This window comes from Parasteatoda tepidariorum, chromosome 1 (genome assembly GCF_043381705.1).
Source record: "Parasteatoda tepidariorum isolate YZ-2023 chromosome 1, CAS_Ptep_4.0, whole genome shotgun sequence".
Classification (NCBI taxonomy): domain Eukaryota; kingdom Metazoa; phylum Arthropoda; class Arachnida; order Araneae; family Theridiidae; genus Parasteatoda; species Parasteatoda tepidariorum.
The window spans coordinates 67337050-67363735 of record NC_092204.1 but is presented as its reverse complement, the minus strand read 5'-3'; the positions used below and the strand labels follow the sequence as shown (position 1 = coordinate 67363735).

Below are 26686 nucleotides of genomic sequence, written 5' to 3'. Positions count from 1 at the left end.
TTTGATCGATCGAGGTTCTATTTTATTATCCAAGAAGGTATCAATTTTTAAAATTATTTTGCAAACAAAATTAACATACACAAAATTAACATCAAAATAAAACAGCATTCCTGATGACTAATAAATTTTAGTAATATCAAAACGATTTTGAAATAAAAATCTTTCTGGTAAAATGCATTAGAAACTTCTCTGAACAAAGCAGATAAATTCTAACTTTTGCAACTAACTGTATTTCAATATTTTTAATCAAAACTTTCTATAACCTCATAATAATAACACATTTTACACAATAGTAAAAAACAGAGTTTTGTTTTTTACTACTCACAACTATATTGGAACTTGACCAGCAGTACATTATTGAAAATATAAATGCATTTAAAAATTTTTGCCCAAAATCAAATTTTAAAAAAATTACATTTGAATTTCAATATCTTAGTACTAGTATGCAAGTACTTTAAATAATTTCAAAAAATTATTCATCTTATTTCTATAATATATTATACATACTATTTCCAAAATTTGCGTTTGCGTTTGTCAGCAAAATTATGATAATCTTTCTTGTTCCTATAATACCAATAATATTTATATTTATACAAAATTTACATTTTTATCACACATTATGTTGTCAGCAAAATAAAGATCTAGCTTGTTTCTATACTAAAATAATACATAGTAACATGAGTAAAATACATAGTAACATATTTGCATTTTATTACATGGGAGTGAGCAAAATAATGATGATCTATTTAACTTTTTTTAAGAGATGTATCAGGAGGGGCTAGAGAAATTTAAAGTTTTGAGAAAAGTAAGGTTTGAAATCTTTTAATACTATCCAATTCCTCCACGATTGCTATTAGTAAAACCAATTGTAATTGCTTAAAAATAATAAATCATTATTAGTACACAATTATGACAATGAAAATGTCAAAATAATACCATTCATGCCCCAGTTTGAATGCTAAGTTTAGCAGGATATACATAAAATTCAAAAATAATATATTACTATTATTTTTAAGCATTAAAAGATGATACAGAATCTATGTTAAAAAAAACATATAAATGAATTACCAAAACTTTTTTTTAAATGTTACATAAATAAGGATTTTCAGTAAATAAATTTATCTAACCTTGGGTGTAGCTGGTTTTTATCTCAAAGCAGGACAGGCATTAGCATGTATTAAAAAAACAACTTAACACAAAAGATATAATTGTTCAAATGCCACAGTATTACCATTTTCAAATAATATAGCCTATTTCATAAACCATGTCAATTAACGAGGACACAATTTATCTAACTTAGCAAAATGAAAGATAAGATTTTGAATATAGAAGGGAAAAAAATTTGTCAAGAAAAAAAAAATCTAACAGTTGGCCATAAAAATTAATCACTTAATACCATAAAAATCATGCCATAATTTTACAACTGGAATTTTCAAAATATAAACTAAAGTGGTATTTGAGAAGAAATCAACCAAATTAATATTTTTAGCCTTTTCATTAAATTCTTACATGACTGGACAGGTTGCACATAAAAGGCAAATATTCAACTTTTTTTCCTCTTTCAAACAAATTTAAAGCTTAATAAATTTCTCTAAACTACTCAAAATAACAATAGCACATTGGAAAAAAAAAGAAGTACTGGATTTTCAGACTTAAATCAAGTCCAGTTTTTTTTTTTTTCCATTTCAAAATTCAAATTAAGAAAACGTTTGAGAAAAAAATCAAATTTACAAAATGTGTAACATTTTTAATCTTTAAATTTATTTTTATGCTATTAGTTTACATAATTGAAGGGAAAAATAATAAAATATACTTCCTTTTAAAGAAAATTAAAAGTTTTTAAAGCTTAATAAATAACTCAAAATCAAAGCTAACAATTGCTTTGTTTTGTACCATGACATGCTAATATAGCAAACCCAATTTGTGATTTTTATACTATCATTTTAATACATTCATAAAGAACACATTGTAAAATAATAAAGAATAAAAATTAAAAACTAACAAAGAAACATTTTTTCACCAGGCCAAGTAACATTTACAGAAGGAGTAGTTGGGAGGAAGGATTTATTTATTTGTACTACTTTTATAAACTAATTATATATATTATATCTGAATTATTATTTTTTTTTTGGTAATAATTTCTTTCACAAAAAATATTTAACACAGCTTCTCTGCATAAAAACACGAGAAGTAAGAATAATCGTAAAATTTTAGAATGAACTTAATATGCAAATTTAAACTACTCAAAAAATCTAAAAGGATTGCCAGGGCGAAATGGAGCACGCGCTCGGCCTCTTCCTTGAGCAAGACTTGATATGCTGGGCCTAGTTACAGTTGACGGTGTAGTAGGTCTGGTTATAGTATGAGACACAACAGTTCCATCAGCTTTAGTGTAGCAGATGGAGTAACCAGATTCCTTTGATGCACTAGGAGTTTCAACACCAATGCTTTTATTGAGTGCCTGTATAGCTAATTGCTTTTCCATCATTTCTTCAGCAGTCTCAACACGCACAGGAAGAGGTGGATTGTTAACAGCTTTCACAACTTTCAGTTTCATTGCCTGCAACTGAGTACGCTCAGGAGCAGTTAACTTAACGAGTGTAGCTGAGGGCGTAGAGTGTGGTTCTTTCTGGTTTGATAGTTGTTCGCTCATGCCGGCAACATCTGATAAAAGTGAAAGGTTACAAGATGGCTGCTCTGTTGATTCACCACTGTTGGGCTCAGTTTTTTTAATTTTATTTAGGAATGAGCCTTTAACGAGCTGAATCATTTTAGCAGGCTGAGCATTTTGGAAAGCAGAATTTGAAACTAAAAGGGTGGCGGCACTAGCGGAGGGCACCGTAATAATTGTTGATTTAGAAGAAGTTGGAGACGTTGCCTGATTACTTGCTAACAAGCTTATACCGCCAGAGTTTTTTAAGACACTTAAAGGTGTAGAAGAAAAAAATTTGCTTTGTGGAAATACTGCTTGTATCATAGGCGCAGGTGAAGAAGTTGTCTCTGAAGTTGTATTTTCTGGGGTAGGTGACGGCACCAGACCGATAGAGTTACTTTTTATACTCTCAGCAATAGAATTCATTATAGGCTGGTCTAAGACTGTAGAAAAAGTTATTTCTTTGGCAGCTACAGGCGTGTCAGAAACATTTGTGGGAAAAGTAACCATACTTTCTGAATGGGATTGGGGCTCTTTGGCTTTAGCTTCTAATTCTGCCAATGCTTCTTCAGTTTCTTCAGCTGAAACTGTGTCCTCTGGCTCGGGTGGCGTTAGAGGACGAGGCAAGAAGCTGCTATCTCTCCCAAAGGCTTTTTCTACATCAACAGGATCATTCTTTTTTGGCAAAATATTTTTAGAAAAAGGTACTTCTTTTGGGGCTGATTTAGGTGCAGGTTCTTCTTCCTCAATAAAGTTTATACTTTGGCTGAAGAAGCTTTCTTTTGAAGGTTGTGGAGTTTTTGGAGTTTGTCGAAGAGGTTTAGATACTTGCCTTTTACGCCAATTGCTTACTGATTGTCTTCTTGGTCTCTTTTCTTTTAATTTTTTTACTAAAATAAAAAAGAGTAAAATGAAAATGCAACGCATACAAATATAAAATTAAATGGATTTTATAAATAAAGAGTATAGTAAATACCAAAATTTGCTATTAGCACCTAAAAAACATTGCCAAAGGCCAATTACATGAATTTCTTCTTACTTAGTCCTCATCGATTTAGATATTAGGTGTTTTACTTTACAGTGGAATCTTAGTAATTTAGGCTCAGTTAGGAAACCTAGATATATAAAATTTAACTTTGTGCCAATAATTTCTATAGTTCCTATTTCTTTCCAATAACATTGTTAGGGATCTATATCTCTTTGGTAAAATAACAATCAATTTGTTTGTAAATTTAATAAATAGATTTTGCATTTTTCCTTCTGAAATATTTGCTGCATATTACTGATTTGATTTTTTACTAATTATCTAGACTATCTCAACTGTAAAAATAATTGCACGCAATTTTATAGATCTTAAACAGAAGAATTAAAAGTAAACACATTAATAATGTAGAAACTTCCTATAAATAAAATTCTAGACATAAATTAGGCAGATAAATTGAGAGTAATTATACATTTATAATATAAGAACCTTATATCAATTGAAATTCTAAGTAAAAATTAAGTAGATAAAGAGAATTATTACATTTTTTGGATGAACGAGATGATTTTTCATGAGCTGAAGCAGAACTTGATGTGTCAGAGCTTGAGGGCGAATTTCTAGTTTTTTGAGAAGTGGGTGCCTAAAACAAAATTAAAGTAAAATTAAAACTTTATTTTAATTTAAAAAATGAATTATTTAATAACGTAACGATAGTATTTTAAGCACGTTAAAATATTTATCAAAAAGATAGCTTAAAAAAAAAAAATTTAGTTCAATAACATTACAGATAACGGATGTCCCAAAAAATTTGACGGAATCTGAAAACCTACTGGTGCCTAAAAAATGACTGATGGATTTTGAAAATCAATTAAAATGGAACACAACAAGAAGGTATGGTTTGCAGCCTAATGCTTGGGATACTTAGAAATTTCATCCCATCAGATTGCATATTTAGTCAACTTCCTGTCAATAGGTGGCGCTGCAGACATGCAAGAACTGTAGAGAAAATGAATTCGTGACATCCCTAGATGACATACAATTAGTTAGGGAACACACATGAAGGATTTTGATGATGATTTGCAAATGATAAATATTCAGTGAATATTTATCATTTTGAAGTATCACCCTCTCAAACCACATCTGTGTACACAAGAGGAGCAATTTTCAAACCAAGTCTTCATTTTCTATAGCACCCTATTGGCGGAAAGTTTAACTATATGTGCAATTTGGTGGGATGAAATTTCCTAATTTCTCAAGCATAATGCCGCAAACCATACATTTTAATGGTATTATGTTGTTTTTATTGAATCCATCAAACCCCAACCCATCAGTCATTTTTGAGACACTCAGTATTAGCATGGAATAACATATCATAGATATGCAGATTAATTACTTCAATTAAAATACGCAATCAAATACAAAAACAAGTTTTTCTGAATAAATAATTTTGTCTTAACAGAAGAAGATTCCAAACTTTAAAAGTATTAAAATTTTTAAGTTGTCACAAAAATAAAATAATTTCAAAATAATGATAATTTAAAACAAAAAAAAGCAGTAACTTTTCGAAGAAATATTTATCACTTTTCAAATATTTGTAAAATCCACAAAGCTTGATAATTGTTTATTACCATCCTCAGAACTGATTATTATAGATATATTTACACACATTAAATAATGAAAAGTCATAAATGTTATTAAGATGTGTACCTTGTGCGGAAAGCCGAAGGACAAATTGGATAAATTCCTTTTATTTTTCCAGTATTAAAATATCAACAATAATCATTCTAGAACATTTTAATGTGAGAATAAATTTACAGATTATTGGAAACATCAAATTCTTAGTAATTATTTATATATCATTTAAAAATTTTAAATAATTACTTTTTAATACTATGTTTCCTAATAGAATGACTAATTCCTTAACAGGTTTTAAAACCTTGTTAACACTGTTATTGTCCATATTTAAAAATTTAGAGAACACTAATACTTTTATAAGTGTAGAATTCAATAAATGTTTTTGAGTTTGTATGGAGAAAATAAAGATTTCAACTTTAAATATTATGAGCAAAACACAGGGTTGTAACAAAGATGCAAGCCAACATTATCTGAAATATGATTGAAATGCTCTTGTCTATAATTGTAATTAACAGTAAATTAAGGAGAATATATGTATTAATACTTTAAAGAACTTTTATAATGCAAACAGTATAAGGTATCAACAATTGTTGTAATAGATATGGGAGTTTACCTACGTAGCCTCACCATATTTGAATCATGTAAGAAATTGAAAACATAAAGGGGAGTGTTAAAGGTATTATGGATCATGTTAAAAAAAATAAATATGCTTATATTATAAATACATCGTAATAAATTTCAGTTTTAAAATAATACAAAAGTTACATGCTTTATCAATAGCCCATATAAATGTCTTTATGCCATCATAATATTATACTATCATTTGTTAATTACTGAAAAGTTTTATCAATTTGAAGCTTAGTGTATATATCACTTTTCCTTAATTAATTCAACTATATTTTTAACTTAACAATATTCAGTATTATTCTCCTCAGATATGTGGTATTTATCTATGCCTGTGAATTATATCAATTCATTTTAATTTGTGGGTCGCAATCCTAAATGAGATATTTCTGAACCAATATGAGATATTGGTTCAGAAAAATCTTTACTGAGTTTGGATAATTTTCATATTTAACATATAATCTCTATGTATATTACATACCAAATACCTATATACATTCATGTCAGTTCGATTATGATAAACTTTTCTGATTGAAAATATGTTCTAGGTAAAAAGAAAAGTCTAAGAAATCATACAACACCAGCTGATAATAAAAGAAACGTACAATCAGACTAATAAAAAAAAATTCATAACCAGATGGAAAAAGTATACAAATCAATGTATACCTTTTTAAGACAATAAGTTCATACATTCGATAAGATTAACATATTACATAATTTTCTGCTAAGAGTAAAATATTCTCTTCATATTTAGGTAAAAAAATAATAATCACCTTAAGTTTAAAAATAATAATAACCTTAATTTTAAACTGAATTGTTTAATACCAAGTTGTAAACTATAAAAACTTCTTGATCAAAACATTAACGTAGAATTACGAATGGAAATGGAATGAAAAATGATTTTAATTGACTAAGGAAAAAAAATTTTTTTAACATTGTATTTAATATAAGGTATATATTTTTCAATTACAATAAATATAATATACAGATATATTATATCTAGGTATAATATAATATATTATATATTTTTAAACTGAATTCAGTTTTATGTCTTAATATGTGTAAAAAATATATATGTTTCATTAACAATGTAAATAGAATTGAATCACTTTGTAATAGGAGTAATACATTATTTATTGTAGATACTTTATCGGTTTATAACTTCAAACAGTTTTTAAGCCAACTATTCAACATGCAAGTTAGAAACATGTCAGGCCACGATGAAAGATTTGTAATATTTTAAATATCATTTTAAGTATTTGCAATATTTTTTCAAAAAATTCTTATAATAATTATTAATTAAATATCAAAAGATTAAATTATTTTAATTAACTTGATAATGAATAAACTTAAAATACAAATCAAAGAAATTTGTTTAAAAATAAAGTTTTTTATTTATTTAGACCATCAAAAAAGTCCCTTAAAGAAAGAAAAATTTAATTCTTGCAATAGTTATAACATTTACAAAAAAGAAAAGGAAAAAAAAAGAACTTGAAAAGGAAACAAAATGAAAAATAATACAAAAGAAAATAAAAACTTTATTGATAATAACAAAAATATAACAAAAATATTTTACAAATTAACACCTTTACTTATAAATTTATATCAAATAAATAAAAAATAATTAGTATTTCAAAACAGTATTCAACGGCTACTTTGAACATACAAAAATAAATATAAAATTAGCAAAATGAAACAAAAATATCACAGCCAGAGCTATTTAAAAAATATTTCAGTTGGCAAATCATATAAGATTTGCACAACAATCTCACTCATTTTTAAATCTTTCCAAAAAATATATATACAACTGATAGTCACAATATTATTATTTTTTCTTTTTTACAAAGTTCAAACCTGTTTTGAAACATGATGCCTGGGTCGCTTCCGAACAGGAGATAGTTCAGGAGAATACTCTCTGGGTTTCCTTCTTTTCCTTTTACCTTCATCTTCAGGTTTCCATTCAACATCAATCTCATCAGGTTCTTCTTCCATAATGGGTGTGCAAGCTTTAGTAGAGGTAATAGCTGAAGTCGAAGGCATTTTCACAACAATGGACATCAAAAATTCACTAACTTCATCCTAGTCATAAATAAATATAGCTAAATCTTTGATGCATAATTACTTACTGAAATAAATTTATATATTAAATTAATATTATAGTTTAAATAATAAAAATTCGTTCAAATTTCCCTGAATAATCTTTTTGAGTCGATCAGTGAAGTTAACTGTTTAATCCTTGTTAATGAGGCAAATTTTCGCATAATTTTCTGATAATAAATTGAGTCATTGTAGAAATTAATACAAATATAAAAATACTCAAGTTGATTCTAAAATCAATATTTATTAAATAAGAAATAAGTAATGGAATGTTGGTATGGAATATTTATTGCCTATTGATAGCAATAAGATCAACAAACTAAATAATTTGATATATTAAAAATTTAACTATCAAAATGTATTAAAAGTATAAGGCTATATATCATACAGAAGATTTAAAATCACATTTAAAATAGGCAATGGATCAAACTCCAAATGCTAGAAGTCGGCTTTATGAATCCGACATAATTGGTAGCTCATTTTGATTTCAAAAAAGTGCTTTTCAAGAAAAAACCATTGTAAAGATGCATAATTAAGTTATAAAAAAATATATTACAATATTTCACTTCATATTATTCATAATTACCAATATGCAACGATCAACCATTGTTTGAGTCACACACTCCTGTTTTAACTTTGCAGGGCACATTCTAAGCATATCATCAGCACCTCCTACAACAACTAAACCAGTCTCTGCTTTCATTCGTGATCTAAAATCTTCAATGTCATCAGTAGAACACATGCTTGCACACTGTCCAACAATAAAAAGTGTTGGTACTTGATTATCCAGGAGAGGATCATTCAAATCCTGAATAATGGAAAAACAATTCATTTTTTTAGAAGCATAATTATGTTATAAACCAATTTCTCCCCAACTTAAAAGAATAAATAAAATGGCTTTTAAAGCATGATTCAAATTCTGATAAGTCAAAAATAAATAAATAAATTTTTAAAAAAAAATATTTATATATTTTAGACTTAAAAAAATCCCAAATGATAATATATAATATTAAAAAATGTTATATGCTGCTATTTCAGTTAACTTAACCTTACATTTTGTCTTGGCACCCAAAAATTAAATGACTTAGAAACTTGAAATTGAGAAGATGTGTAGAAAATGTTCATCGTGAAATAGGATGTAGTAAAAAAAAGTTAGTAATAACGTGTGTTCTTAATGGCTTAGGGAAAAAGGTTTAAAAAGTAAAACAAAAGATTAAATAATTAATTTAGAATGAACCATTAAGAATTAATTTAGAAGAAACAATTACAAATTACTAGAATAACAATATCCTGTAAACGGATACGTATCATCTTAAATCGAAAAATGGCCAAAAGTATAGTTTAAATAGATTTGCGTTGTCTCAATAACCTGAAAGAAAAATAAATAGCTGAAAAGGAATGGATTGCCTAGAGTTAAAAAATACATGAGACAGATAAAACAAATACTGAAATGTTAAAACTCACCATGTTTATTCTCACTAAATTGCTAGTTAAATACTAAAAAAATTGCAAATTGTAAAATCATCAACAAAAATATCGCCACACAGGCCATCACTTGAAGAATCAAATTTACACAAAATAAGATGAGAAAGGATTATCTTCTCACAAAAAGGTTGTCGGCATCTTAAAAATCTTACAACAGGACAGCACGCCTCCCTGATGCACCGAACGTACATCAGGAGGCCCAAAATCAACTTCGAATGAATGTTCTAAAAACAGGGGGAAAAGAAAAGAATCCCTCACTTCCACGCTGCCATTACTTTTTGTTGAATACTGTTGCACTTCGGGAACTCAGCTGACAGGTGTCGCTGCGGGAAAAGTTCAGCCTAATCCCATGGCGTTTCAAAAGCTGCTCCTCGAGATAATCTGCTCCTATAGGATCAGTCCATGCAATTTCTTCCTTGTACAAAGCAATACTTAAAGTCTTATATTTTTGCAACCTATGTCTTTTCTTAAAGACATGAAAATTGTTAAACAGTGTTTAACAGTTAGCAGTTGATAACTGGATACTTGCAAGCAAGGTCACGAGTGGGTCAGCTAATCAGGTTCAACCCACACACATATGAACTTGCTGGCAGGTATCCAATTAAATCTGATTCGAAAATTGATTGAGCTTAATAATAATCCCAAGACTTAAGGGTGTAATGTTAACACGCCATGCACAATCACATGATTAGACACAACCATATGATTAGTTGCAAGTACCCACTACAAGTTTAACAACTCAAACTTATAGTAACATAATAAGTTACTATAAGTTTAACAGTTTGTAATTCTTAAACTAATGTTTAAGAATTACAAACTGTTAAACTCATAGTAACTGTTAAACTCATAGAAATGTAACTACAGAATTGAAATTTAATGTTCCGGTAAAGGGGTCATTTTTGTTTATAAATTTAGCACCAAGTTTTTATTCTTTTTTTTTTTTCCCTTTGTTTGAAAGTTTTTGAACATTTTCTCACTTATTTTGCTTTAAATAATGACTATTTAGTCATCATTGTAGGAATATTTATCCAAATTTTTNGCACCAAGTTTTTATTCTTTTTTTTTTTCAAATTTTTTTTTTCCCTTTGTTTGAAAGTTTTTGAACATTTTCTCACTTATTTTGCTTTAAATAATGACTATTTAGTCATCTTTGTAGGAATATTTATCCACATTTTTCAAAATCTTTCTGAGTTCACACTTACGTTAAGGTAAAAAAAAAAAATTCTTAAAAAAAATAAAGAAAGAGATTAGATGTTTCCTGACATAAATAGTAATATTTATGTTGAGATTTTTTAAACAATTTCAACATAATTTGTTGTTTTTCATAATTTTTATCAGGCTAATTTTGATCAGGCGGATATGAAAAACTTAATTTGATATTTAAAGAAAAAAAAACTATCCTATTTGAAATGTTATAATGATGTAATTCTTGTTAGCAAGTAAAATGCTTCTAAATTAAAAATAATTTCCACTAAAATAGATAAATTTTTCGATATTGTATAAAAAATGATAATGAACACACTTTTACTGCATAAAATAAATTTTAAAAAATAAAAAAAATAGAATACTTAATTATAAAAAACTAAGAAAAATTAGACTTACCCCACGAGAACCATTAACTCCAGTTAATGGAAAACCTAAAGAGATAACAGCATCAACTGGAGCTTGAAGAGCAATCTAATAAAAATAGTTTAAAAATTCACTGCAATAGTTAAAAAAGTCATTATAATTTAAAACATTTGTTAACTTATTTTTAATCAATATACAGTATAGTATATTTTTAAATATACTATACTATGCTTTAAATATACTATGCTGTACATATTCTTATAAGTTCATTCATCATTTAAATTTTTCCAAAGAATAATTGCCATAGATGATTTTGAATCAATTGTAATTGATTATTTATTTTCTAAGCTTATAACGATTTTTTTTTCAGGTTTTAAGTTAAATAAATATTCTTATCTTTTGTTTAGGCACTAAATATATATAATTTAAATGTTAAGAAATGGATCACAATCATTTATATAAATAATAAAAAAAGGTCAGCATACATACATGACATGCAATCAATCCTCCTATAGTCCACCCCAAGAGTATCAAAGGTCTGTTAGGATAGTGATTCTTTAACTAAATAAAACACGAAACAAATAAAACTGCTGATTTTTAATATAATTCTATATACTTTGCATTAGAATAAGTTGTAAAATTTATATAAAGAAAGAAACAGAAAAATCAATTTCATGATAGCTTTATAAATAAGGGGAAAAGAAATGCATAATTAAAATAAGATAAACTCTCTCAATTTCTTCTGAAGTTATTACTTCAAAAATTAAATTGGAACATGGAAACTTGGATAAATGACAGGGCTCAAAAAACCGCCCATCCTCGGCGGTCAAAAATTCCTCGGGGACAACAAATTTCTCGAATCCAACGCCCGCGCGGACGGCCATTTGTCCGTTAATGTTCGTGACACACTTTCAATCTTTTTTATCTTACAAGAGTCTAGCGCCTCACTTCTAAAATGACCCTTTAATCTAGAAATACAGCAACATACAGTGCATGGTGGAATTAATGTTTTCTCTGTCTGGGAGCACTGCAGCGGTTGAAAGAGGCTTTTCAGCAATGAACTTACAAAAAAACACATTACATACTGGTCTTAAACAAGAGTTAAACGGAATTATGAACATCTACCTAAATGGAAAACCCCTTTCAGATTTCTGTGTGGAAGCCTCTGAAAATCATTGGCTTGATTGCGGAACTGGCAAACGTCATATTTGATTCATTTAAATAACGTAGAACCATTGAATAAATTGACATTCCAGGTAACTTGATCTTTGTCATTTAAATTATTTCCTAAAAGAAATAAATTATTTCATAAAAGAAATACTAGGTTTTGCTATTAGTAACCTAGTATTTCTTTTATTACTGTATAATGTAATCCTAGTATTTGTAATCCTAGTAACTACTAAATGTTAGTAATAAATGAGAGAAAATTATATTTTTATTTAGTTAGAAGCTACAGGTTAGTTTCAAAGGAGGACGGGTACATTGTTGGACAAGCCGTCCTCGGGGACGGGTAAAATGTCTGAGTTTTTTCGAACCCTGATAAATGATATTTATTCATTCATTTTAACTATATTATGGCAAATAAGGGTAAGTTTAAGAAAAAAGCTGTCATATTTTCATTCGCAGCATCAATCATTATTTAAGCAATTTTATGTTCCTAATTTCACTTTTTGAAATGGCAATCTTTATACTTTCGTTATCCTCTCCTGGCAAACAACGGGCATCATTTTTTTCCTCCAATTTATTTATTTTCAATTGTAGACAACTCAGTTAATTTTGCCCCCATTTCAATATTTATAAATACTGTGAATACGAATCGCAATGTGTGATTCTTAAATTGCTAAAATAAGATATGCGATGTGTATCACTTAATCATCGTGTGTAATTAATGAGTGGGTAATCACATAAATAAGAATTGAAGTAAATGATTTTTAAATAGACTGAAAACAAATCACGATGAACATCAAAGTTGAACATAAAATGTGGTTGCTGTGGGGATGCATTATGCGCGAGTGCCTGCTTTTGAACCAATATATATATTAGAATTACATTGGATAGAAAAATAAAGAAAGTGTTGCACAAATTTCTTGTTGAGGTCTTTTGATTTAAAAAAATGGAGAAAATCATCTAACTACAGAAAATTGGGAGAGAATAGCAAAATAAGGAAGTTTCTCCATAAAAATAAGAGTTGGCATGTATGAAATTATAAGGAAGGAAGAGAGAAAGGAGATTTTATCTATTTCTCTTACATGTAGTGCTTTTAAGGCACCAGAACAAAGATAATTGCTGCCAACAATGGAAGAAGACTATTACCATACTTGGCACACTGCGAAGAAGTGGTACACATTTCTTTATCTATTTTGTTTTTGTTTGAACAAAATTTCTTTTTTTTTCTCTAAATTTAGCATGATTTAAATTTAAAACAATTATTGTAAAATATTCCCTTCTTTGTAAAATATTCCAGATGTAAATTCAGCAGTGGGATATTTAGTTTTTTTGATCAACAATTTTATAAGGTTTTGGATCAGTCAAACAATTTATTTTTTAATTCTGAAACTGTTTAAAACAATGATTATGCTTTTTTTATACATTCAACCATTTCTAATTAGCTCAATTTAATAAACAAATCTTCGCAAGAATCATTTTGTGGAGAAGATTGGTTTTATGCTGGAATACATTATCTCATCCTTCAAGCTAATTTTTTTTCTTTTGGGGCATTTTTCTATGAAAACGCCTATTTAGATATGGGAAAAGATAGCTTAGATAGATTCATGAAACAACTCCTTTATTGAAAATTATATATTCATTTCATGCTATACACTACAGATATTCTATTTAAACTTTTTGTCAGTAAATATACTTTTTTATGTGTGAAATGTGTTGTAACATTATTAAAACATCAAGAGTAATAATGCCTGCTAAATAATTTGTAAAATATTTTATATTTAAGAACTGAACCACATTTATGTCAGACTTTTCAAAAACATTGATGTTGTCCTATACAGAAGAAAACAAAGCTATTTTATTTACCAAGCAAATTTAGAATATCAATGTTAGTAACTGTCTATCATTTATGCAAAATCTATAAAATTTACAGAGTTTATAATATTTAGGTAATTTAAATAGTAGTTAGGTAATTCAGAAGATCAAACTACACAAAATGTCCTATTTATTTTTATATCAACAAAAATTTTTTATCAAAATCAATTGACACTTTATGTTTCACAAATAAAAAACTAAATTTTTGAAAGTGTATCGATAAAATCATTTTTTATTGCTTTCTACACTAGCATAATAAAACATGTACAAATAGTCTAATTAGGTCTATCTAATGAAATAACATTTAATTTTATAAAGTAGAAGAGAATTAAGTAATTAAAATAACAACATTCTTTTTCCACAGGATGTTTGGATCAATAATTATAAAAGGTGCAGGTTTAAATATTTGATCAATTAGTTGTATATGTTTAATATATGATTAAAATATACATAGTTCTAAGAAATACAGTATTTTTACAAAATTATCATTATATTTCTTTTCATTATTAATTTTGATTGAGTTATATTTATGCTAAAAAATTTACTAGAATTTTAAAAGAAAACTATATGCTAAAAAAAGGATATGCTTGCACCATAACAATACAAAAATATTCACACAATACCAAAATAAATGTTTGGATAACATATTTGATAAAATAAAAAAGTTCTGACAAAATGGGAATCATCTTATTTAAGCATTCATTAACTTATTATTGAAAGGAATACAAAATAAAACTATAAAAATTCCAAGGTACCTCAGTAACTTTATTTTTAACAGAAGACATAATTTGATCCAAGCAATCCTCAAGTGTACCAGGTACTTCTTCATCTAAAGTCACAGGGATATTCATTACTTTACACATTGAACTAAGGTTACTATGCCAAAACCTTAACCTTGGAGAACGAGAATTAATGGTTTGCTGATTAGGTGAACTTGGGCAAATTAAGATAATGGCATTTCCAGGTAGTTTTTTCTGCAAATAAATAATTAAGGTCAAGATAAATATAAGAAAATCTTATGACAAATTATTCAATATCTTTTTTTAAAAAATCCTCTACTTCTGATTTCAAAAGGAAGTTATTATTTATGATTTGGAAGGAAAAAAAAAACCAATAAACCGTTTTTTCTTTTTATTAATAAAAATAGTTTTAAATTTAATAACAAAATATTAATAACTTTTTGCCCATAAAAGTAATAAAGCATAATCACTACACCTATTCGAAAAATATTGTTGAATTTTTTTTTTGTATAAATATGTAGTAAATTATTAATAACATGTAAGTTTAAATACTTAACTATAAATTTACTGTTTATATAATTAGCAATTTATATTTAATGATCATTGAGTTTTAATTACAAAAATGTCGCACTTGCTAGGCATCTTAATGTAAATTTTTTGTATGAGACAGTTATATCATAATTAACAGCAACTTGTATGAATTTACTAACTGGTTTGTGTTGACTCAAAACAGGAAGAACTGGATCCCATGGTTTTTTCAAATATTGAATAACAGTATCATTTGCAGCAAATCCAGTACAAGCTTGAAGAATTCTATCCACTAATAAAGGAACCTAGAAGAAAATACAAAAACTATATAAAAATATACTAAGTTACTATGTCAGGGGTAATTGTGAGACGAATTAAAAAATTCTGAAAATTTTGCATGCATAAAGTCAATATCAAATTATCTACCATAGATGTTTAAAATAATTTTTTAGGCTACGATTTTTAATTAAATTATCTATCAATAAAAAATATCACACCTTTAAAAAACTAATTTAAGAAAATATGAACTGGAATATTGGAATATTTAAAAACGTTTGAGCACAAATCGAAATATTTAAGTTTTAAATCGTGTAAATATGAGTTGTAATGTGTGCTTCTTAAACAATGTGTAACTTTTATATCAGGTAAATACGAAAACCAATGTTTGATATTAAAATTGTGTGAATATAAATCGAGATAGTAATGGATTCTGGCACGGTTTCAAAAACTCAAAATATCGAAAATCTGTCCAACCAAAAGGATCAAATTAGCGGCGGAATCACATGTATGTAAACAAGATTTAGTCACAATGTAAATTTTTGGATTGCAGAACTACATCAACAATTCGTCAGATTATGAGTTTTTGATTTACGGAAGCTCACGAACCAGTGGACTTGAGATATGCAAAAACTCACGTGCTCTCTACTTTTCAGTCTCAGAAAAGTAGTATAAAAAAAATTTTAAAAAAAAAAAAAACAGAATTCTGGGTATACTCAAAATACAATCACTCCTGCTATGTACAATAATTAGTTATTCAATTAGTTTTATGTCATGAAAAAAATTAACAAAAAAGAAATGAACATGAAAACTTACTTTTGCTCTTAATGTTTGTAGAATTTCCACATAAGATATCATTATGGAAACATCAGAGCTGAGTAGTTTTTTATGAAGCCATGACAAAAGTTCAATATTCTAGGGAAAGAAAAGATAGAAAAAAAATTAACAATATATAACATTACATCACAATGAGATTTTATTTTTAGAGAACTGAAGAAAATAAGATTATCTATGACAATGATCTAGATTTGTTATTATAAATTTAAAAATAAAATAAAAATATGTAAGAAAAGCAAAACAAATATGCATATTTTGTTAGTGATGCATGCTAGGTTTTTACTAAAAATACTAATATTACTGCATACTAATATCATAAAACATTTGTACACAAGGAAAACTGTACTTAGAAAATTTACATCATTTAAAAAAATTTCTTTTGTACTTACAACCCTTAATTGTTACAAAACTGAGTTATAGTTTCCATAAACAGTCAACTCACAAAGCATTCAGATTGGCTTTAATTTTATTTTAACAACTGAGTGCAATTTTAACAGAATACATAACAGCTTAGAGAATTTTCCAAAAAAAAAATTTTTTTTTCTTGCTGGGTAACTTATCAATTTAGGGGTTCAGCAATTTAATTCTAGACAAAAAGAGATAAACCTACAACAAAGACAAATGATCAGCTAAGTGAGATCAGGTTAAAAAGGTTACCTTTCTTTTATTAGGTAGAATATAATCAAATCTGGTTAATAGATAGAGACAGTTGGCCAACTTTATAATCTTTACTGTACTAATATTTCGGACACATCTACAGGGGTCTGTCCAGGCCGAATTCACTACTGTTTAGCGGTATTCAATTTTGGATAAAACGATAGTTTCACAAATTCAACTTTAAGAAAAACAGTAGTTTCACAAAATACTTTTTCTTAAAATTTTATTTCTGTATCCCTTAAGAAACGATAAATCTATATTTTTACCATGTTTTTGTGTTGATTTTTTAATATAATTTTTAATTTTTCACAAATTATGTGAAAATTTTCATAAAATAGGTTCCTTTCAGAAAAACCTAGACAGACCCCTGATCTATACACTAATTATTATTTTGTTTTCGATGATTCAAAGTGCAACAAAGGGAAATAATTATTACAAAGCACATTCTGAAGCAAATATTCATAATTTCATTAAATACAAAAGCGAACATCAGAAGTGCCTGTGCTGTCATGCTAAATGATCAAGTTATAAAAGTTTGCTTTCTGCTATTAAGTAAAATACAATCACTTCTGGATAACAGAAAGCAACTTAGACAGGTGGTCAACTTTACACTGAATTAGTGTTTTAGACATTTAGACATATACATCTACCAATAATCTAGATTTGATTTTTTTTTTTTTTTTTTTTTGATGGCCTAAAGTGTAATAGAACTACATAGAAATTAAAGAATAAATTTTAAAATTCTATTTGTTATGAACTGTTTGCTAAGGTGGAGCAAAGTGGGTATATGGTTATGCAAGTGTTGTATGATAGGGATAATATTATTTTTTTTTATATTCCGGTAACAACTTTAGAAAACACATCATACTCTATATTTTATAATGAAACAGCTAACAAAAATAATTTTATTGTTTGATTATAGGTCCTACATAGTAATTTTAACGCTGAAAGCGACATTTCCTTTTTTAAAGAGTAAGTGATATGGGGAAATAGCAATATAACAGACATAGCATACAATTAAAAAAATTATCAAAATAGCATAATGGTACAAATTAGTAAGCATAAAGATATCAATGAGTTTTCAAGCAAGTTTCTGCCTTCATTGGCAGATATTTTTTATGAAAAATTAAATGGTGTCATTAAAACAACTAAATTGAATAAAATACACGTGTGTAATAAAAGTAAAAATACTTTAAATTATCACTATAGATAATAATTTTTACATTCTCATTTACATTTCAAATAAACCAAAAACTAATATGGTTTTCTTGCCTTTTGTTGAAATTGTGTAGAGTTCCGGAAAATATACTGCATCTGAAGTGAAACCTAATTTTGACAGTCACGAGCATTATCTCATTAATTTATTAATACTAAGAAGAAGGGGAAAAAAAACAATTTTTCAGCATTAATTTCTTTTAAATTTAATCAAGATACATTTAATTAAGAGCATTTTTATTTCTAAAATAATTCCATATGTTTTATGTGATACATTACACTAATTTTAGAACTATAAAAACATGCTCTTTGAATGCATTACTGTAAGAAGAACAAAAATAGATATGTCATGCTTCATATTTAATCTATATAAATCCAATATATATAAAATGCTTTAGAGTTTTCAGTAAAACAAATTTTATGGCTTAGTTTTAGAGTCTTCTTTAAAAAAAAAGGCTTACGTCAGGTATGATACATCTGAAGTATTCATGCTAAGTGATCATGTTAAAAAGGTTTGCTTTCTTTTATTAGGGAAAATATAATCAGTTCTTCGTAATAGAAGACACCTTAGGCAGGTTGTTAACTTTTCACTGCACTAATATTTCGGACACATGCATCTATCAATTACTTCGATTTTTTGTTCTTAATTACCCGAAGTGTAACTAAGAGAAGTAATCATTACAAAACATATTCTGAAGTATATATTCCTAAATTCAATAAATACAAAAGCTTGTATCAGAAAGTATGATATATCTAGGTGTTTATGATATATTGTCTGTTTAATTATATTCCAAGTAATTCTAATGAAGGTAAAATAAAGCAAAGACTATGTTTTTTAGAAATAAGTCTGCCTGAAATGTTTATATATTAACATTCTTTGTACCAAACAAATTTAACATATTCTGCAAAATAAATGATAGTTCAGAACAGTAAAATACATTATAATAAATAGGAGAAAAAAAAGTTTTTTTCTCTGTAGTCAGATTTAGCAAGTTTTTTCGAGAATTTTTAAAATAATTGGAGGTGGAAACTGACTAATAAAAGTGATAACAATAATAAGTAATAATTAAGATATAAGGAATAATATGTCTTCCAGCGCACCTGTTATAAAATGAAATAATATGGTTATACAGAACCTAATATCAATTCATCAGATGGCAAGGCATTTTCTCCTAACTGTAAGACAATGAGATATTTGAAAATAACAATAATTAATCCCAATATTTAGACAAGTGCCACAATTGAAACAAATTTCTCCAGGCATCACTTTTTTAAAAAAAAATTTAAGATATGTAATCAAATTAAACGAAATTTTTAAAAAATCTGAAAATGCTTTAGTAACAGTTGCTATACTAACCCAAAATACCATTCCAAACATCTGTCTCAATTGTCTTGATGTTTTATCCGTAGCAATCCTTCGTTTTAGTGGTTCATCTACTGTTCCTCTAAATGTTAGTTTAGCTAGTCTATCTGAATTCACAATGCTAATAACTTGCTGATACAGTTTCTTTTGATGAGGATCACAGCTATCCCTAGAAAATTTCGAAATATATTAGCAGGAGAATAAATTTTTTAAATGGTACGAACAAATATATTAAATGTCATGAAACATCTGAATGAATTCAAAGTTTTACAATTTAAACGATAGTAAAAAGCAAAATCCAAATGGTAGCATAAAATTCATGTCATTATCAATCCAAAAGTACAAATGTGGGTAAGAATTACCAACAGTCAAGAACTGATAATCCAAGAACCCATAGTCCAGCAGCACCTACAGTTTAGCACTAGAAGGATGTCTGTTGAGAAGAGAGAAAGAAAAAAAATTTCTTTGTTCTGATTGATGAGGACATCAGCGCCACATGATCAGTATGTGGTGTTTTGATTCAGTTCCCTTATTGACAGATTGTTCTTGGGAGTGAATGGTTAGGTGAAGCGCATCAGTCGAGAAGTAAGAAATAGGAGGGAAAAACAGTCTCATTGCTCTTATAAATATATTCATAAGGTTATTATGAGTATCATATAATCGGCACAATATGTTTTACTTCCATTCCCTCTCCAACAGAATTCTCTGGAGTTGATTGGTGGGTGAAGCCCATTAGTTAAGAATGGAAAAAATTTCTTGCCGTTCTTATTGATGGGGTGAACAGCATCACATGATTCTTTATCTTCTTCTATAAATTTCTTTCATTTTAATATAATTTTGCTTTTGGCTCTCACAAAAATATAACTTTTTATTTGTTGGAACATTACAATTTTAGAAAGGACAGAATTTTGTGAAAGAATAGTTATCAGAGTTTAGAATTTTGTGAAGAAACTGCAGTTCAGTCAAATTTTAGGAAGTATACATTATATTTTAAAGACGGGCTTGTAAAATTGTCAAGTTATTTTTCTAAAGTCTTGAAATATTATTATGAACATTAGCTCCAAGAGAATACAGAAGAGAAAAAATCAAACTTGACACACACACTAAAATAAAAATAATATGTGGAAAAAAAATTTTTAGAAAGAAATTTTTAATCATACAATGTCAACACGCAGAGTTAATTCTAGGTGGGGTTTGCAGGACGGGGCGACCCATTTGCCCTTTGAATAAAAACATTTTGATATACGTGCCCAAAGAATCTGAACACGCACCCTGACATACTAAAACGGGTGGTGGAACAGCCTATTAGCACCGATCTTCTGGTGAATACACGTGGTTTCCTAATTATTTTTTCGGCAGAAATAAGTTTCGTTTTGGCCTTAATTAATAAAATTTCCTGACCATTTATCGACGATTTTTCAAATTCCGATATATTTAATACATTATTACAACTTGCATATTTTGAACTTGAGAGTTATCACTTTTTTGATTTACAGTGCTCGATTTGTGACAATTCCATCGTAATTTCACGACGTTTGATGATAATTTTTTTGGAAGCTATTTATAATTTTTTCGCCCATTTTCACATGGTTTATTAAATTTTATATTTATAATACTATGTTATTACGTCCGTCAAAATTGCAACTAGCAGTGTTTTCACTACAGCACGAGAATCTCGCATATTTTTTTATTTTCTCGCATTAAAAAATGATTACTGCGAGAAATTCGCGCATTCTATAAATCAATTTCAAAATTCGCGAATTTCTTGCATTTTGGAAAAAGCTTCGAATTACGCCATTTTGAACAAAATCCGTTTCACTTTTCTTCCTGGATCTTTCATTATTTTCAACATCTGCCCCATTATCTAGCTTCCCTATTTACCAGTATTGTTCAGAACCTTTTCGAACAACAGAACACAACCACGGAACCCCTTTCAGAACACATTTCTCTGCAACCACGTGTTTACCGTAGGTAAGGTTTCTTCATGTAAGACGTTCAAATTTTTTATGCACTTATGTAAGATGGACAAATACCTTGTAAAGGCAAAATCTTCTATGATGATGCACCAAAAATATTCAATGCTTTAAAAAATAGAAGACGTTAAAAATGTATTATAATTAAAAAAAAGAGTTTTTTTCAAGAGTTTTTGTGTTTTTTTAGTTTTTAGAAACCTCACTTAACTTTTTGAAATCTCACCATGTTTTTGAGAAAGGGTGAGAAATTCTCACCCATTTTTTTTTCAATGATGAAAACACTGAACTAGGGTTATCTCTACTTATACGTTTGATTCGTGATGATTTTATCATAATTTCACTGCGTTTGCTGATGTTTTTTCAGAAGTTAGTAACTTCTTTTTTGGCCTCTCTTACATGGACCTTCAAATTCTGATATGTTTAATACGATATTATCAAAACGTTCGCAATTCAAATTTGAGTTATCGTTATTTGATGCGATAGATTTGTGATGATTCTATCACAATTTCTCGTCGCTTCATGATAAATTTTTCGGCAGTTATATATCATTTTATCAACCCTCTTCACATGGTTTTTCAAATTTGATATTTTTAATACGATCCGATGTTCGAATTTGATTTATCAGTATTTAATGCGCCCGATTTGTGACAATTTCAGCGTAATTTTACGTCGTTTAATGATTCATTTATTCAAAAGTTGGCATTTTTTTCTTCATTTTTTTCCCATATGAATTTTCGAGTATTTAATGTGCTCGATTTGTGACAATTCAACTGCACTTTTACGTCGTTTGATGTTAATTTTTCGCATGGAAATTTTTTAAATATGATAGAAAATCTTTTTAATATGATGTTGTTATGACATACGAATTTTGAATTTGCGTTATCACTATTTAATATGTTCAATCTCTGATGATTCTATTGCAATTTCATGTCGTTTGATAATGTTTACTATGGTATGATTTATGGAAAATATTAATCATTTTTAGTCTCTTTAACATGCTTTGTCAAATATCAATATGCTTAATACGCTGTTCGAATTTGAGATATCACTATTTAATGCGTTCGTTTCATGACAATTCTATCACAATTCAACACAATTTTTGATAGGTGTTATGGCAGTTATTTATCACTTTATCGACCCCTCTCGAATGAACACTACCTAATAAATTTAAAAAACTAATTAATATAAAATACTTATTGATTTAGTATTTTAATTAATAAGTAATAATACTTAGTCAATTAAATCTTTTATTTATTTATTTTTTTAATGTAGCAGGGTATTTTTTACTGAAACTTTTCTTCTACTGTACTTGTTTACTGAAAATATCCACAACTGCAATTTTGCACTGTAATATGGGATCAAGCTTTTATCCAGTNTGCGTTATCACTATTTAATATGTTCAATCTCTGATGATTCTATTGCAATTTCATGTCGTTTGATAATGTTTACTATGGTATGATTTATGGAAAATATTAATCATTTTTAGTCTCTTTAACATGCTTTGTCAAATATCAATATGCTTAATACGCTGTTCGAATTTGAGATATCACTATTTAATGCGTTCGTTTCATGACAATTCTATCACAATTCAACACGATTTTTGATAGATGTTATGGCAGTTATTTATCACTTTATCGGCCCCTCTCGAATGAACACTACCTAACAAATTTAAAAAACAAATTAATATAAAATACTTATTGATTTAGTATTTTAATAAATAAGTAATAATACTTAGTCAATTAAATTTCTGAAGCGACGAGAAATTGTGATAGAATCATCACAAATCTATCGCATCAAATAGTGATAACTCAAATGGTGAAAGAACTGGCTCATCACAAGTTTCTATATCAATTTCTTCATTTTCATTTCTAAAAAAAAAAGGCAATGACTTATTTATGAAATTTTTAATTCCATATGTGACGCAATATCCATGTCATATAATTTTAGGTCTGAGTTCAGTTAATTAAAAAGTAAAATTAAATATTTTATTTATCTATCATAATATTATTTTTAAATAACTGTAGTATAAAGAACTTAGGTATTCTATTAAATCAAAATATGCTAATAGGAAAAGATTACAAAAAAAATGAATGTAATAAATAATATAAAACAGTGAAAATAATAAAACAATTATTAACTTACAAGTCTAATTCTTCTGGTTTACGTTCAACGTCAGAAAAATGAGCAGAAAACAGCAAATTCCTTTCTAATTCATCAATAACTTTTCTTGTACTCATGTTATCAAATGGTGAAGTAACTGGCTCATCACAAGTTTCTATGTCAATTTCTTCATTTTCATTTCTAAAAAAAAGGCAATGACTTATTTATGAAATTTTTAATTCCATATGTGCACGCAATGCTCATTAACAAAGTTTACAAATATGTGTGTATATACATATATATATATCCAGCACAACAAACAAAAAAAATAGGTTAGTTTACACGACTAAAACTTTTGTAAGCACAAAGGATCTAAGACTTGGTTAGCAAGTAATAGAGCTTCATTAAAGAAATCAAACACGCATATCAGAAAGGGTAAAAATATATTCAACCAAAAGTACCTTGTCTAAAATTAAACTATGCAAAAGTATGCATCATCATATGAAAGCTATATCAGGGGTCTTGCCAAAAATTTTGTGAAAGGTCCGTTTTTGTAAAATTGTGAAAAAATTACTCGTAATTTGGGAATTTAAAATAAACGTTAAGTCACATTCTTCAAACCAGGGTCCGCTTTTGTGAATTTGAGCAAATAGGGTCCGTTATGGCAAAAAAACTTTTCCAAGGAGTTTTTAAATTGTAAAGACATACAAGATTATGCTCAACACTGTAATATTATAATTAAAAAAATTAAATTTTAAAAAATAAACAGCAATTGCTGCTACTATTTTAGAGATGCAACATACAAATATTTGGTATTTACTGCCTATACTGCTAAACGCAGAATATTCATTCCGAACGAATAAAGGAAGGAGCTTCTGCCGAAGACAAAACATACTTCAATTGCATTTGTCTTTCTTTCCCCGCACCCTTCCTGAGAAGGATTTATTCGATTAGCAAAACAATAATGAAGATAAACAAATTTGTGAAGGGTCCGATTAAAAGATAAATTATTTTGAGAAGGGTCCGTTTTTAAGTTAAAATATTTTGTGATGGGTCCGTTTTTAGGAAAAGATATTTTGTGAAGGGTCGTTAACGGACCCAAATTTCTTCTAAACAGACCCCTGAATAGGGTGACTTAGTCCGAACAATTTAACAAAATCATACTCTGACAGTAGGGAGTTTTAAACTTTACAAAAGAGCTCTATATATAATTAACATACATGTTATAAGAAGGATGGGGATATCTTTGAAGTCCTTTCATGAAAATCAAACGAGCAGGCTTAGTACGATGAGAATCTGGATGAGCATTCCATGGTTTAACATAATTATGATCAATTATTAGGGTTTCTTTTTCTTGCCCGGATACTTTTCTTAAATATTGTTCCACAGACATATATTTAATTTCAAAAGACATTTTTTGCACGATCACAGAACAAAGAGTTCAAATCAACAAAGTAACAGAGTGAATATAAATAAATAAAAAGCAATTCAATCTCATCAAAATGTTCATATTAATTATTTTTTTTATAAGACTATTTCAGAGAAACATAAATACTGAGTTTAACGGTAATGAATCTTCTAAAAAGTTACTACGCATTGTAAAAGTTGGTGAGGCTTATTTGTTTTCATTTAAACTTGTTTGGAAGATAATATTCTTTCTTGCTCTGCTTGTAATCTTTATACATTTATCAATTTCTAAACACTGATTTAGTTTGCTTATAGCTTACAGCAAAATAATTTAAGAGCCCTTCTTGCTACATTCAATTTTTTCTGCATGCATCGTGATTGGAGAAATTCTTGAAAAATCACCAATCGGGTCTTCATTAAAAAATGGAGACAGTGAAAATGGTCCTTACATGGTCGACAGCGAAAAAATGATTGACTAGTTTTTCACAGGATTCTTACTCGAAAACGCCGTTTATTGAGCGACGTCCTCAGGCTTATTTTACTTTTTGCTTATTTCGCTAAAACTCGGGAACTAGTAACAGAATAAAAATTGCACACGATTATGAAAAGTGTCCAAAACAGAACTTTATGGAAGGAAGAAATTTTTATTATTTGCTTTACAAATGATCGGAACAATTCTTTTAAAATAATGCAAATAACAAATAAACAACAAGGACAATTAATAAATTCAATAATAATAAATTATTTTTTGAATGGAATTATTTTTGGCTAAATTAGTTTGATTATTGGTGTACGGTCCAGTGCAGTGTTGCCAGATTGGGCTACAAGTAGCGGATTGGGCTACTTTTAAAAGTCCCCGCTACTGAAAATTGAATTTTCGCTACTTGCTACTTTTTGGGCTACTTATTATTTTTCGAACGCTACAAATCTTAAATATGCGCTACTTTTTTTCCTTACTGAAATATATATATATTTTTTAATTTTTTCCCTTCCCATTATAAAATGATTCTGAAAGTTTGCAGCTTCTTTACCATTTTTAAAAAGGACATTTTTGTTGTTGTTGTTGAAAACGTTCTCGCTTCAGTTTTGGATTCTTGATATGTTTTACTGATGGAGTCTATAATCTTTCCATGTTTATGTTTCAAATCGTAGACTCGGGAAATCGCAAAGATATATATGGAAAAATGCACGGAGAGTATGATGGGGAAAATGTTTTTTAACTCCAACTATTATTAATCGTTTATCTTCTGGAGAAAAAAAATCACGTTACTCGCTTTGAAACTCAGAAAAATTAAATCCAAAGTCATTTTACCTGATGAATGAAAATAGTTGTTGTGAATGACAATGAGTTTCCAAAAAATATCGTACTGTTAAATGCTTTTTAGTGAATTCATTTCACTTTTGTAAATCACGATCTATTCACAGTTGCACGAAAAATAGGAAAATTTTTATATCTCTCTAGAGCAGGGATGGGCAAACTACGGCCCGCGGGCCAACTGTGGCCCG

General features: G+C 28.0%; 1 protein-coding gene across 1 annotated transcript; it reads right to left on the bottom strand.

The window, feature by feature from the left end:
* Positions 1-25445, bottom strand: LOC107456636 (Reduction in Cnn dots 1). Its single transcript, XM_043044839.2, has 12 exons — positions 24994-25445; positions 23816-23974; positions 19695-19869; positions 16445-16543; positions 15535-15657; positions 14840-15058; positions 11535-11606; positions 11079-11153; positions 8578-8799; positions 7749-7973; positions 4179-4275; positions 1-3543 (listed from the first exon to the last, which is right to left on the bottom strand). Exons 1-12 carry the CDS (start codon positions 25185-25187, stop codon positions 2240-2242), a joined length of 2964 nt encoding a protein of 987 aa, XP_042900773.1. The 5' UTR covers positions 25188-25445; the 3' UTR covers positions 1-2239.
* Between the last annotated feature and the right edge of the window lie 1241 nt (positions 25446-26686).